Raw genomic sequence first — 12,727 nt, forward strand, 5'->3', positions numbered from 1 at the left:
ATGTTTAAAATGTAACTGTCTTAAAATATTAAAGTCTGGTTTCACATCAGAGACTCTTAACACACACAGTGTGACATCCCCTCTGATCTTAATGTAAATAATTAGTGAGCACTTGAGGCTAAAAGGAGATATTTTGAATAACATCCTGATGTTTACACTCCAAATACATCATTTTGTTACATGTTTTTATTTCCCCCAAAACTTTAAAGCTGCATTTCTTGTGTTTATGTTCACACCTAACCAGGGACAAAGCTGCAGTGTAAGCAGACACTTTGACGAGAACGGGGGTCCTTGAACGCGTCGGGAAACAAAGCGCCTTGTTCAGTCTTATTTTTCCTGAGATACACTAAATTAACGTCCCAGATGTGCCTTCTGCAACCGCAGTGGAACCGTTAAGGAAAAAAAACACAAAATGCAAGACTCCGTTACAACGCCAGCATGTGACCAAAACTGCTGTTTTGATTTTTGATTTTTGTTAAAGTGGATGTTTGTTGAGCAGTGAAAAGAACCTCTGATCATTTTGTGCAATAAATGCAGTATTTATAGGAATTGGATTTTTGTTTTTTGTTTGGAGAATAAAGATGATGTTCTGGGTTTGATCTCTGTTTTCTTAACTTGTTTATAAAACAACATTGAATGGATAAGGTGCAGATTTTGTAATATTTTTTTAGTTTTTCTTACCATTTGGAGAGGATGTTTGGAATTTCCTCTGCAACAGCAGGTTGATTCCTGTTACCAAAAGAAAAACATGTTAATATTTAATTTGAATTATCCTTAGAAAAGGTTAAGTAAAGCCAACAGCTGTTTCAAAAGATATTTCAATAAACTTTAAATAATCCATCTGTAAAAATCCCACCTTAATGCTTAGTTTCCTAGATTAAATGTTGGGCTTTTATAATTGATTTGCTTCTTTTTTGGAATACACTACAAAAACACAAAGTCTTACCAACTATTTTGTTTACTAGTTTCCAGTGAAAATATCTTAGTACACTTGAAATAAGACAAAAACTAACTTAATAGTCACTTTTCAGCAAGATATAGGAGCTTATTTAAGGTAAATAATTCCCTAACATTGATGAAAAAGTTCTAGTTTCGTTGGCAGATTATTTCACTTGTAATGTCTTGTTATAAGTGAAGTAATTTGCCAATGTAACTGATATTTTTAAAGTAATTACTTAAAACAAGCCCCTGTTTCTAAATGAAAAGTTACTTCTAAGTTAGTTTTGTCTTTTTAAGTGTAGTAAGAAATTTGCAGTAGACACTAGATAAAAAATACTAGATTTTGTGTTTCTGCAGTGTTTGCTCATATTTCCTCACTCAAACACTTCAAACCTAGTGAATTTATTTATTGCTCATTTAGTTGTGATTCAAACTAAAATTTAAATTGCTGCATTATTCTTAATATGAGGAATTATGTAATTTAATTGGTTTTAGTAGGAAAAATCAGAGTTATAGATGCAACCAACGGGGGGCAGCACTTGCTTTTAAATAACTCCCCATCTCTGAATGCGCGCAACATTTTCACCTTCACAAGGACTCCGTTTAAAAAATATCTCTATCCTAAAGAGGAAACGCTTCACATGCGTGTCGTTTGTGCTGAACAGAGTTATGTTGTTGTTTTTCATTAAATCCGCAGTATCTTCAGCGTGTCATCGTCTAGAGGTCACGGACAAAGATTGGATGGGGTATTTATAGAGTGAATGGACGGGAGAAATTGGATTCTGGTTTTAGCTGTGGCACTCAAAGGGGGGGACAGAGGAAATCAATATCTGCCAGATTGATCCTCAATGTGAGGTCAGATCCAGCTGCAAAAACACAGCAGGAGGCATGATTTTTTAATGCATGAAGAGCTGTCATTTTTTATATATAAAGTCAGGGAAGATGTGCTCTGAATGGTGAGAAAACGAAGAAATCCAAGGACAGCAGCGCTGAGGGGAGGGTAGAAAAGACGCGCACAGACTTATTAGTCCCACCTTCTTCTTCTTCTTCTCAGTCAGAGGGAACAGATCTCAGAGGAAGATGCAGCTCTACATCCGAGGAGCTCTCAGAAAAAGTATATGAGAGGAGACAGGAGCAGGATTTGACCAGACAGAGAGGAATATCTGGTTGTTTATTCTGCAAAACAGGGGGACGCTAAAGCAGACAGTAAGCCTTGACATCCACCCCGTCTGCTGCACAGACAGCTGAGAGAATGAGTGAGGCGAAGAAAGGAGAGCTGGCCATCCGGGACAAAGCCATCCTGCATCAGCAGAGGCGCCTAAAACAGGCCACCCAGTTCACGCACAAGGACTCGGCTGACCTGCTGCCCCTGGACGGACTCAAGAGACTCGGAACCTCCAAAGACCTGGTGAGTCCAGCATCCAGCAGCAGAGATGATGGAGAGGCGGAGGAGGTTTTCTCAAGTTCACACCACTGCTGCTGATTAAATGCACTTCCATTTAAATCCCATCTCTAATATAACATTAGAGATGTTATACTACATACAAAAGAAATAAGTAGTATGTACATTTCTGCCGAAAAACCCCTCAGATTTTGAGCTAGTAAATTTCTGAGTTTGAAAAGTCAAATCTGCTAAAAATAAATAAATAAAGAGTAAATACGTATATATATTTAAACTCAGAAAATGTCTAGGAAAAAAAGGAGAACATTTTTACTTTTGAAGCTCAGAAAAGGTCAACTTTTTATTTCTAGAAATTTTTTAGATTAATCTCAAAATTTCTGAGTTTAGAGTACACAGGGAAAAGGAGTAAAGGAGGAATACATTTCTGAAAAAAAAACCCCTCAAATTTTGAGCTTGGAAATTTCCAAGTTTGGAAAAAAGAAAAAGATTTAAACTCAGAAATTTTCTAGAATTTTTTATTTTTACTTTTGAACTTCAATATTTCCTTGTGTTTTCTAGAAAATTTCTGAGATTAATCTCAAAATTAGATGAAGAAAACCCCAGTAAATTTATGGCAAAGTACTCTGAAAGTTTGAACTTTACCTGACATCCTCTAGAAAAATTTTTGTTTTTTTGTTGCAATACTTTAATCAGATTTTATTGCTCTTCTTTAACAATTAGAGTAGTGTGAATATGTGCAAAGAAACTCCTTGGCGTCGATTGGCCAAGAACGGAGATACGGACGGCCACGAATGCTAGCTTGTGCAGTATTGCTAACGTAATTTAGTTTTTTTTAACTTTTGCTAACATAGTTTCCACTCTGTGTATCAATGAATATTGACGTATATTTGTTGCTTGAACTGCTAATACAGGCAGTTATATATGTTTTTAGAGGGCTCTCGAGTATTTGCGTGTTTTTTCAACATGCATCCGTAAATAACTGTCACGACAGTTATGGAGTTGCTATGACAACAAGAAACAAACCACATTCTCTATGTCGTACGATCTACATCTGACCGATCCCAAAGGCGGATTTTGTTTATATGTATTTCACTGGCACTTCAGTCAGAAGTATTATTATACTTTATTTTTGTTGGTTTCGAAGCCGAGGTTCATTTATGCTTTCCCCCGCGCTTGCTTACCAAGATGGCGCCGATCATTTCCGGTTCAGACTTGGGGGGCTGGGGGGGAACTATTTATAAACCAGCGTACAAACTTAAGATGTTCAGAAATCATCAATAATATTACGCAATCCTGGGGAAAGTGCAAAACAAAACTACAGTAAGGTTTTGATGCTAATTTTAGAGCCGTTTTATTAAATCTCTGCTTTGTTTGTCCATGCTTGTACGTTTATTTTGAGGGGGGTTTTTTGGCAGCATTTTATTAGAAAAGTTGGTAAACTTCATTTTTTCGAAGGTTTCTTGTGGTAGTTGGAAGTCAAAAATATTTCCATTTAAATATTTCTCTTTTTCTAACGTGAAGGAGTCACTTATTCATTAGCTTTTCTATGCCTGCTGTTTTGCACTTGTGTTTGTTTTTTAATGTAACATTTTCTGAGCATCTCCGAGAAACCTGTCATTTCTTCATCCACTTTTGCTTTGCTTTGCTGTGCACACTGGGTTGCTTTAAGGAAAAAAAATGAACAGAAGTGGGAACGTCAGCGCTGGTCACGGTTCACTGCGCATATCCTCTCACACATTTTATAGAATGAAACCTGGCCCTGCATATAAAGCCCTGACTTCCTCTTCTTGAAAGCCTCTGAAGTCAGGCGGTTCTTAGACTCTGGAGGAACTTTCTGTAATAATCCCCACAATTTATTGCTCCTCTAACAGAGTTCTGGTTAAATGGCTGCAGCCCAGATTCCCCTGAGCTTTTTCAACAACTTTCAATACATTGCTCTGCTGTGGGGAAACTGGAAATGTTTCCACATTTCAACAGAGACACAGAGACATTAGTTGCAAAAAAAAAAAAAAAAGATCAACACTCATTCTCACCTTCAGTAGTCGAGTTTTGTTTCTTAATCAGTCTAATTATAGACATATTTACATCTTTCCTCTTTATTTGCAGTGTTTATAGTTATAGACGAACTTCCTGAGCCTCAGTCTGCATTTAGCTAATAATATTTTTAGTTAATTCGCACTAATTTCTGAATAAAACGACTCAAAAACAACAAAGTTTGTGACTCCAAACTATCAAAAGACCCAGACATGATTTATGCACAACAAAATTACCAAAACTGCACAGCAACAAAACAAAGAGACAACTTAAAATGAGTTTAAAGAAGAAAAAAAATTTAAAATGACAACAGCAGGAAAGAAATAGAGAAAGAATCACGTGTCATTCCAACAAGACACAAAATGACTCAGAATTGACTAATACCATTAAAAAATAACCACAGACATGCCTGCAAGGGCACAAGAACTTGTCAAGCTACAGAAAACACAAAATTATTTTAAAAAATGACTTAAACAAAGTTCCATTTGAGCAAAAACTGATAACAGAGCAAAATGTCTCGAGACTGAAGACTGGTTAATACCAGAACCAGAACCGATGAAAAACACTTTAAAATAACCCAAACTAAACAATAAAGGAATAAAACTGTTCTAAAACTATTTTATATGCCTAATACCACATTTTCCTTCATTGCAAAACATAAAAAGTAAAATATTAAAGCAGAAACTTCAAGAGTTTAAGAATATTTTTTTCTTTTGCTCATTAAGTTGTGAAATACCAAATTTAATCTTTAGTAATGTTTACAGCACTATTTATTTGTTTCTACATTGTTTTCAAAAATTTTTTTTTTCCTTTTTGTCAAACATTTCAGTTCAAACTAATTTTAAGTATCAGAAAAGAAATCCTGAGTAAATGCAAAAAAAATATTCTGAAAAGATTATCTAATTTATTTATGAGATATAAATTAGCAAAAAACATCTTGATGATCACAGAAATTCTGTGAACAAATGAGAACTTTTTGTTAGGTGTGATTTTACATTTGAAATAAAGCTAACAGCATTTCAGAAAAGCATGGTGATGGTAGTATGATGCTGTGGGTTTACTTTGCTGCTTCAACTTGTTGGATTCACTTCTGAGTGACACCAAACAAAAAAAAAGTGTATTTTTTCTAGAAAATATCTGAGATAAATTTCAAAATTTCAGATTTTTTTTTTCTTGCAAAATTTGGACTTTTGGAGCTCAGAAATTTCCAAGCATGTTCTACAAATTTTTTTTGATTTGTTTTCTAAGAAAATCTACGAAGAAAATCAATAAATTTAAAAAAAAACAAATGTATTGTTTTCTAAAACATTTCTGAGATTAATCTTAAAATGTCTGAGCTTTTTGGCAGGAATGTACTCTTGTTTTGTTTCTGTCTAAAATGTGCCGTCATAGATTGGCAACTGTCAGAATAAGGATTGAGAAACGTGAAGCTCGGATCCCAGGTGATGGAAAACAATTAAAACTTCCTCCACAGCCTGATAAACTCTCTGCTCTCACCTGCAGATGATCATAATCAGTCATTCTTGTTTCCACGCCTGATCCAGGTGTTGCTGCAGAAAGAGGCGCAGAAGATTCATATCAAGACACACGGCATGCAGCTGCCTCTAAGATCACAAACGAATGAATAGGAGCGTTTTCAAAAATGTTTTTTTTTCATTTTCACAGAACCTCCAGCTGCAAATAAAAGCTGTTTACTTTGCTCTGCACTGGGAGATAAAAAAACAACAAAAAAACAAAATAAAGACTGCAAAATGCAAATCTAGGAGCTCATTATCGTTTTGTGAAACTAGGACAATTTAACTTTTTGCTTTATTATCTCTATGCTCACAAAGTTCCATCTAGTGTAGCTGCAGGCTCATTTAAATACAATGGAAAAACAGCAATCAAATTTAGTCTAAACTCTGTTAAATCCAAAGAGTTTACTGTAAAAGTCGTCATTGTGGAGGAAACAATAAATTTTATTATTATAAAAACTCTATTTTTTTTTTTCTCAGTGGATTAGGGCCAACAAGAAATGTAAAAAAAAAAATCTGCATTTTTGTGACGTTAATGTTCTGGTTCTGCACATGCGGGTCGCTTTGGTAAGTCTGTATAGAGCAGAGGTGTCCAAAGTGTGGCCCAGGGGCCTTTTGTGGCCCTGGGAATAATTTTGTGTGGTTACTGAATGATGCAAATGGAGCCGATGCAGATAGACACTGATTGTAATTTTTTAACAACAAATTTTTTCCATGACAAGCTTGAATGTAAAATGTACAAGAATTTTTTTCTTTTTGCTTTTATTTTTATTTTATAGAAAGTTGTTTGAAAACAATTCTTTAAATTTTTTTTTTTCTGTAAATTAACAAAAAAAAAAACTTTGTTGGTTTTATAGAACCAACAAAGCAGATGATAATAGGCCAAATATTAAGGCAAATGTTGGTTTCATTCAAATTTAACTTGCTTAATGTATAGTTGTGGAGAAAGAATTCACAATAATCACTTTTTCGTTTTGCAAAAATAATAATTCTGGCCCCTGAAAACTTTCAGCTTTGGGATTTTGATCCAAAAAAATTTAGTCCACAGCAATATGGAAACTAACATCCTGCAGATCTTTCAAAATACTGAATGAAATGTGGTTCGAGAAGCTGATGGATCAGATTATTCAGGTTTTGCTTCTTTGCTGGGTTTTCTAGACGGATCAGCAAAAGCAAATGAGGTGGATTAGCTTAACAACCGATTGTATCATCCAGAACATGTTCAGAACATCGTCTTATTGAGAGAAAATCAAGCCGTTGGCACGTCCAGACAGTCAAACAGTAACTGTCTTCAGTCAGAGGCCTCCTCAGATATGTTGCGATACTGACTACTACCAGAGATCAGCAGATACTTGGATGATGTGATGAATTAAGACTTGGCTTTGTGGTGAAACATGATCTAAAAAGTATTCTTAGATCACGGTAAAGAAGAGAAATGAGAGGAAGAGATAAATGATCCCATTTTTCTCTCATGACTGTAATTCTGTCTGTAAAAATCACTGAAAAGCATTGCTTCCATCTTCGCTGGAGCTGCTTTCATTCGTCTCATTTGTACAGCATAAAACATGGAGGTTACACAATAATCTGGGTCATTCTGGGCTCAGGTGTTGAACAGATTTTTCAACCCAACAGACGAACTTGTACCCTCAGAAATCCTTGCAGTGTGTTGCATGAACAAGGCCGAATACTCTGCACCTCCTCCCTGAATCCTTTCCTTTTCTTCCCCTCCACTGCGCATCATGTTGTAGAATTGGGTTTTGCCCTTTCAGAGCGCGCTGCTGCCCCGACTTTGCAGCAGAGCATGGCTGTAGTGATGCTGAGAGTGAGAGCACCTGGGGCTAAAGAGCAGCAAAACAAACCCAGCATTACGTAAGAGCTGAGCTGCAAGCAAGAACCAAAATCAGGCTACAGCAAAAAAAAAAAAAAAATCTAATGTAGAAATTAAAGCAGCAGACATTTTTAAAGTGTAATATTGTCTGTCATTTGAGTTAATGTTTATTTTTTTATTGTCTTATCATTTTGGAAGAAATTTGATCCACCTGTTTGCAGAAATTATTTTAATTCAAACATTCAAACTACAGTAAATAACTCTTATGAAGAACAGTTGAATTTTTACATATTTCATGAAACCATCACTTAAATCGCCAACCAATCAGAGCCAGGAGGCGGGACTTACTGCTGTCAATCGCAATCTAATGTGGCGCCCCTTGCTCTCTGCTAGGTAGCAGCTAGCATAACCTGTTGTGATGCTGGAGCTGGTTAGCATAGCCACTGTGGATGGCAGATAAACGGTTTCTCTGTAAAGATGAGTTCACCATCAAAACATTCAGAAATTTTGAGATTAATCTCAGAAATGTTCTTTTTTTTAATGGAATTTTGAGTTTCAAAAATTGAAATTTTTTGATTTTTGAATCTCAGCTTTTTCAATTTCAGAAATTAATCTCAAATTATATATATTTTCCACAAATCGTCAACCTTTTAAACTTAGAATTTTCAAAAAAATGTCTAAGATTAATCCCTTATTTTTATTTATTTATTATTATTATTATTACTTTATTTTTATGTCACAAAAATCATGAAATTTCATAATAAAAAAAATCTACAGTGGCCATAATATGCTGCTGCTGTAGATTTTTGAATATAAAACACAATAACCCAGCAAACAAATAATGTCAAGATTTTTTCTTGCAGACCTACAGAAATATCGGCTCTATTAAAACTCAGTTTCACATTTAAAATATGCCTGAAAGTGTCGAAAAAGCCGCAGATCATCAAACCTATATGCAATATATCAAGTTATTAGTCAGAAGGAACATCCTTAAATTAAAGATTTGAGAAATGTGTGAAAATTTTGTCTGTATATTCAACATTGAAACATCAGACGACATCAAGAAGCAGCTGCTTTCCATTTCAGTAAAACTGCCAAGAAATAACTAATATAATACAAATACGCTTCACTCACTGTAGCCAAGAGTTCATATATTAGGTTATTATCATTTCTAGGAAGAGCGTCAGAAAAAAAAGCAAAAACAAAACCAAACGTAATAAAGTCTGTACTGATGTAAAGACATTAAGCATCTCTGCTGCTGCTGCTGTATCCATGGTTTTGCCCTACATACTAGCTGTCTGTTTCCTCGACTGTAACTCAAACAGATGAGTGAAACTGAAAAGTGTGTGTGTCTGCAGGTACCTGAGGCTAATCAAAAGCTACAGGTCTGGATAGATGGGAACTGGCAGCGTTTACAAACAGGAAACCACCGTGGAGAAGAGTCATTCTGCACAGAATATATACAGCTAAAGTACAAATGATAATTTTAGTAATCGATTAATTGATTATTTCAACGATTAATCGTATAAACAAAGGTTCATTCTACGGACTTTTCATTTTGCCACAATATTAGAAATGCATTAAAAAAACAAATGAATAAATAATTCATTTTTTAAGTAAGAAAATTAAGTTTTATTGCCTAAAATGCAGTAAATTAGCATTCCTTTGGTAAATCTGAACCAGGTGGAGCTAAAACTACGACGCTTTAGGAGCTTAGAGTAAAATCTATTTTCAGACAAAGATGTCTTTATCTGAAATGATTATAATATATATATATATATATATATATATATATATATATATATATATATATATATAAACAGTTTTGTACTTTTCTAAATGGGATTTTTTTCCATGAAATTGCCTTTTTTGTGTCTGTATATTCCAGTTAACAATTAATCAATTACTAAATTGATTGACAATTTCAATAATCAAATAAGCATGATTAATCGCTTCAGTCCTAAACCAAATTAGTAAAATGTCCTCCTTGGTGCATAAATAATGAATCCAGGTCATTTGGAAATCAAACATGAGAGCCACCAAAGCAGAATTTTGCGAACTGCTTCATTTACAAGTAAATCTGCCCTCCAGAGGGAAACTCTGCTAACCTCCAGTGGGTTCGCCTGTTCCTGCACCTGAACATGCTGCGTGAAACCGGTTCAGATGCGGGCTTTATTATTAGCTCCAGGACAATTAGGAGGCTCGGACCTGTCTCACTCCCTGTCATCTGGAGGGGTGGATGGGCGGTGACCCTCCCTCAGCTGCTCCCCTCGCAGCGCAGCAGGAAGACTGGAGGCTAAAAATACCCAGCAAAACAAAAACAACGAGCAAACAAACAGACAACGTCCATGTTTGTTCACTGAGGCATAAATTAAGACTCTGATGTAAATTTTAATTATATCTGGTAGGAACTAAACATATTTCTCATTAAAAAGCATTTATTTGGGTTTTTGAAATATTTAACTTCAATTTCGCGCATTTCATTCAGTATCTTGAGATCTGTACTATAAAACTTATTTCAAAATGTTAGAACATTTATGCTTAAATTATCTTTTTCCCCAAACTAATTTCCAATAAACTTCATATGGGACCCATTTGAGGATAAAGCCTAGAAAAAAACAACAACCTTAAAACAGAAGCTGAATTCAGGCGTCGCTTGGAAAGCAAAAAAACAAACAATTTGTTTGTTGCATTTTTTGCTGCGTTGTGGCTTTTGTTGTTTTTGTTGCTGCACAGAGCTTTTGTTTCTGCGTTGTGTTGTGGCTTTTTATGTTTTTATTTCTGTATTATGGGTTTTGATGCATTTTAGTTGCATTGTGGTTTTTGTTGCTGCGTTTTTGTTCTATGGCTTTATGTTTTTGTTGCTGCTTTCTGGCTTATGTTGTTGCATTTTTGTAGTTCTGTTGTGGCTTCTTTGTTTTATATTTCCGCGTTGTGGCTTTTTAAAAATGTTTTTGTGGCTCCATTGTGGTTTTTGTTGCGTTTTTGATTATGCATTGTGGCTTTTGTTGCTGCCTTTTTGTTGGGGGTTTTGGTTTTTGTTGCTGCATTGTGGGTTTTGCATTTCCTTGACTCTTCTGGGCCAGTTCAAAATGCTGCCATCACAACAGTAGCAGAAGCTTAAAATGACGACATTCAGTGCATCCAGCAAAGCAATTAGCATTAAGTGACCCTGCTTGTGTTCACTATCTTGTTCTAGAGCTTAATTAGATGTACACAGGTTGATCTCCTGAATTAGTCATTTCTAAGTCGGACAGAGGTTTTTTCTCCGGAATCGTCCTGCATGTATTTTGTTTTACTTTTTATTTTACAAAGCAGCAGCAGCAGCAGCAGCAGCAGCAGCAGCAATGGTCTCAGCTTTTCACCTTGAATCAGACTCAAAGTTTGACGTTTCCAGCTGCAGACATCTTTTCATACGCCTCAAGCCAACCACAGGAAGTGGCCATGAATTATACAAATCTTATGTAAATATAATCTCAACCAAGCAGCTGGAGGACGGAGCACTTAAGAAAAATATTATTTTAGAAACTCAGAAGCGAAGGTGGGCAATCTTTATTTCTTTTTCCAGGGGAAAATCACAGGAGGGACCCTGCATTTAAAACAAGGCAGCATGCAGCTGTGCATAAAATGAAATAATCTTTACAAAGTGAAAAGCTGAACATAATTTAGCAGTGTTGCTGTCAACTGTCACGAATCCCGTTGATGTAAACAGACATCAACAGCTATCTGGTCACTTATTAGGCCTCCAACAAACTGGTTTGTTGTTTGCTCCCTAAAAATCTCCATTTAAATGAAAAAAGATGCAAGAAACTACTAGATTATAGAGTGAACAACCCAAACACAGGGTTAGTTCACAACACAAGGTTTGTTTCTGGAAATGGAGAGTAAAACTCTGTTCTTAGAAAATGTTAACATGTGACATCATGACTAAAAATGATAAAATAAAGGAAACTGTTCTTTGGTTAAAGTAAAACTCAGATTCAGGGTTCAATACAACACACTCCCCTAGAGTCCCCAGGGTTGCTAGGGTAACGGGCTGGGATTATCTGGGGTTGCTAGGTAACGAGTGGAACTCTGCAGGGGTTGCTAGGTGATGCTAGGTGATGTTACAAATTAGGAAAAATTTTGAAACAGCTCATTTTCCAGACAACAACAAGCTTATTGCCAAGAAACCAACCAGGTGTTCTGTTGGGGTTTTTTTCCCAAGCGATTGGGTTGATTTTAGAAGAGGTTGAAACCCAAATGGAAGTAAATAAAAAAGTGAGTTTTACATCATATCTCCACTAAATAATTAAAGACTTCATGATCTTCATTATATCTAGATACATAAAATGGTAGAAGTGAATAAAGGATGTACTTTCCTGTCATCTTGACTTTGTTTTAGTCCTTACTAACCAGTCAAATAAAATGAGGCATTTTGAGGACAAAAAGTACAAAAGCTCAGTTTTTAAAACTGTCAATTCAAAATAAATTAAACTCAAACTAAGTTGTTCTGTCTGTATTTGTTCTCACTGAGCGATTGAGCTGCCTTTGTGGGTTTTAAATGTATTTTTTCAAGCTTCTGTTTAAAAAGGCTTTAACAAAAGAACCTTGACATTTCAACTGCTTAAAAGAAAATTAAACAAAAATCTAAAAACCGTGCAAAACGTGTTGCTTTCTCATCTTAAACAAACGTCCCCCAACTAAGTTATGCTTTTTCTGTCTGCACAGGGTTTTCATTAAAGTTTACTTTTATTTTGTTGCGACTTTTTATTTGTCTAATTTACGTCGTTTTAGTTTTTATTAGTTATTAGTTAAATAGTAGTTTTAGTTTTTTCATACTTTGGTTAATTTTTAGATGCAGAATTCAAAAACATTAAAGTATTTTGATTATCTTCAACAGAAGTTGCCATTTTCAAAAAAAGTATTCAATTATTGTTGAGCAGCCAATTAGCTGGCGTTTCCTCCCAAATTGCAGACTTGCCTAACTGCCACCAGGGGGAGATTGAAGATGCGTATTTTGACGAAAGC

At 35.3% G+C, this 12,727-nt stretch overlaps 1 protein-coding gene across 1 annotated transcript in view; it reads left to right on the plus strand.

Moving 5' to 3' along the window:
* Window positions 1-1,554: 1,554 nt before the first annotated feature.
* Window positions 1,555-12,727, plus strand: part of nrip2 (nuclear receptor interacting protein 2) — a 31,100-nt gene continuing 19,927 nt past the window's right edge. The window contains exon 1 of the mRNA XM_044107832.1: window positions 1,555-2,347. Within this exon, the coding sequence (XP_043963767.1) occupies window positions 2,192-2,347 (156 nt within the window). The 5' untranslated portion in view covers window positions 1,555-2,191. The remainder of the gene's footprint in view (window positions 2,348-12,727) is intronic.

This window comes from Gambusia affinis, linkage group LG23, assembly GCF_019740435.1.
Source record: "Gambusia affinis linkage group LG23, SWU_Gaff_1.0, whole genome shotgun sequence".
Taxonomy (NCBI): domain Eukaryota; kingdom Metazoa; phylum Chordata; class Actinopteri; order Cyprinodontiformes; family Poeciliidae; genus Gambusia; species Gambusia affinis.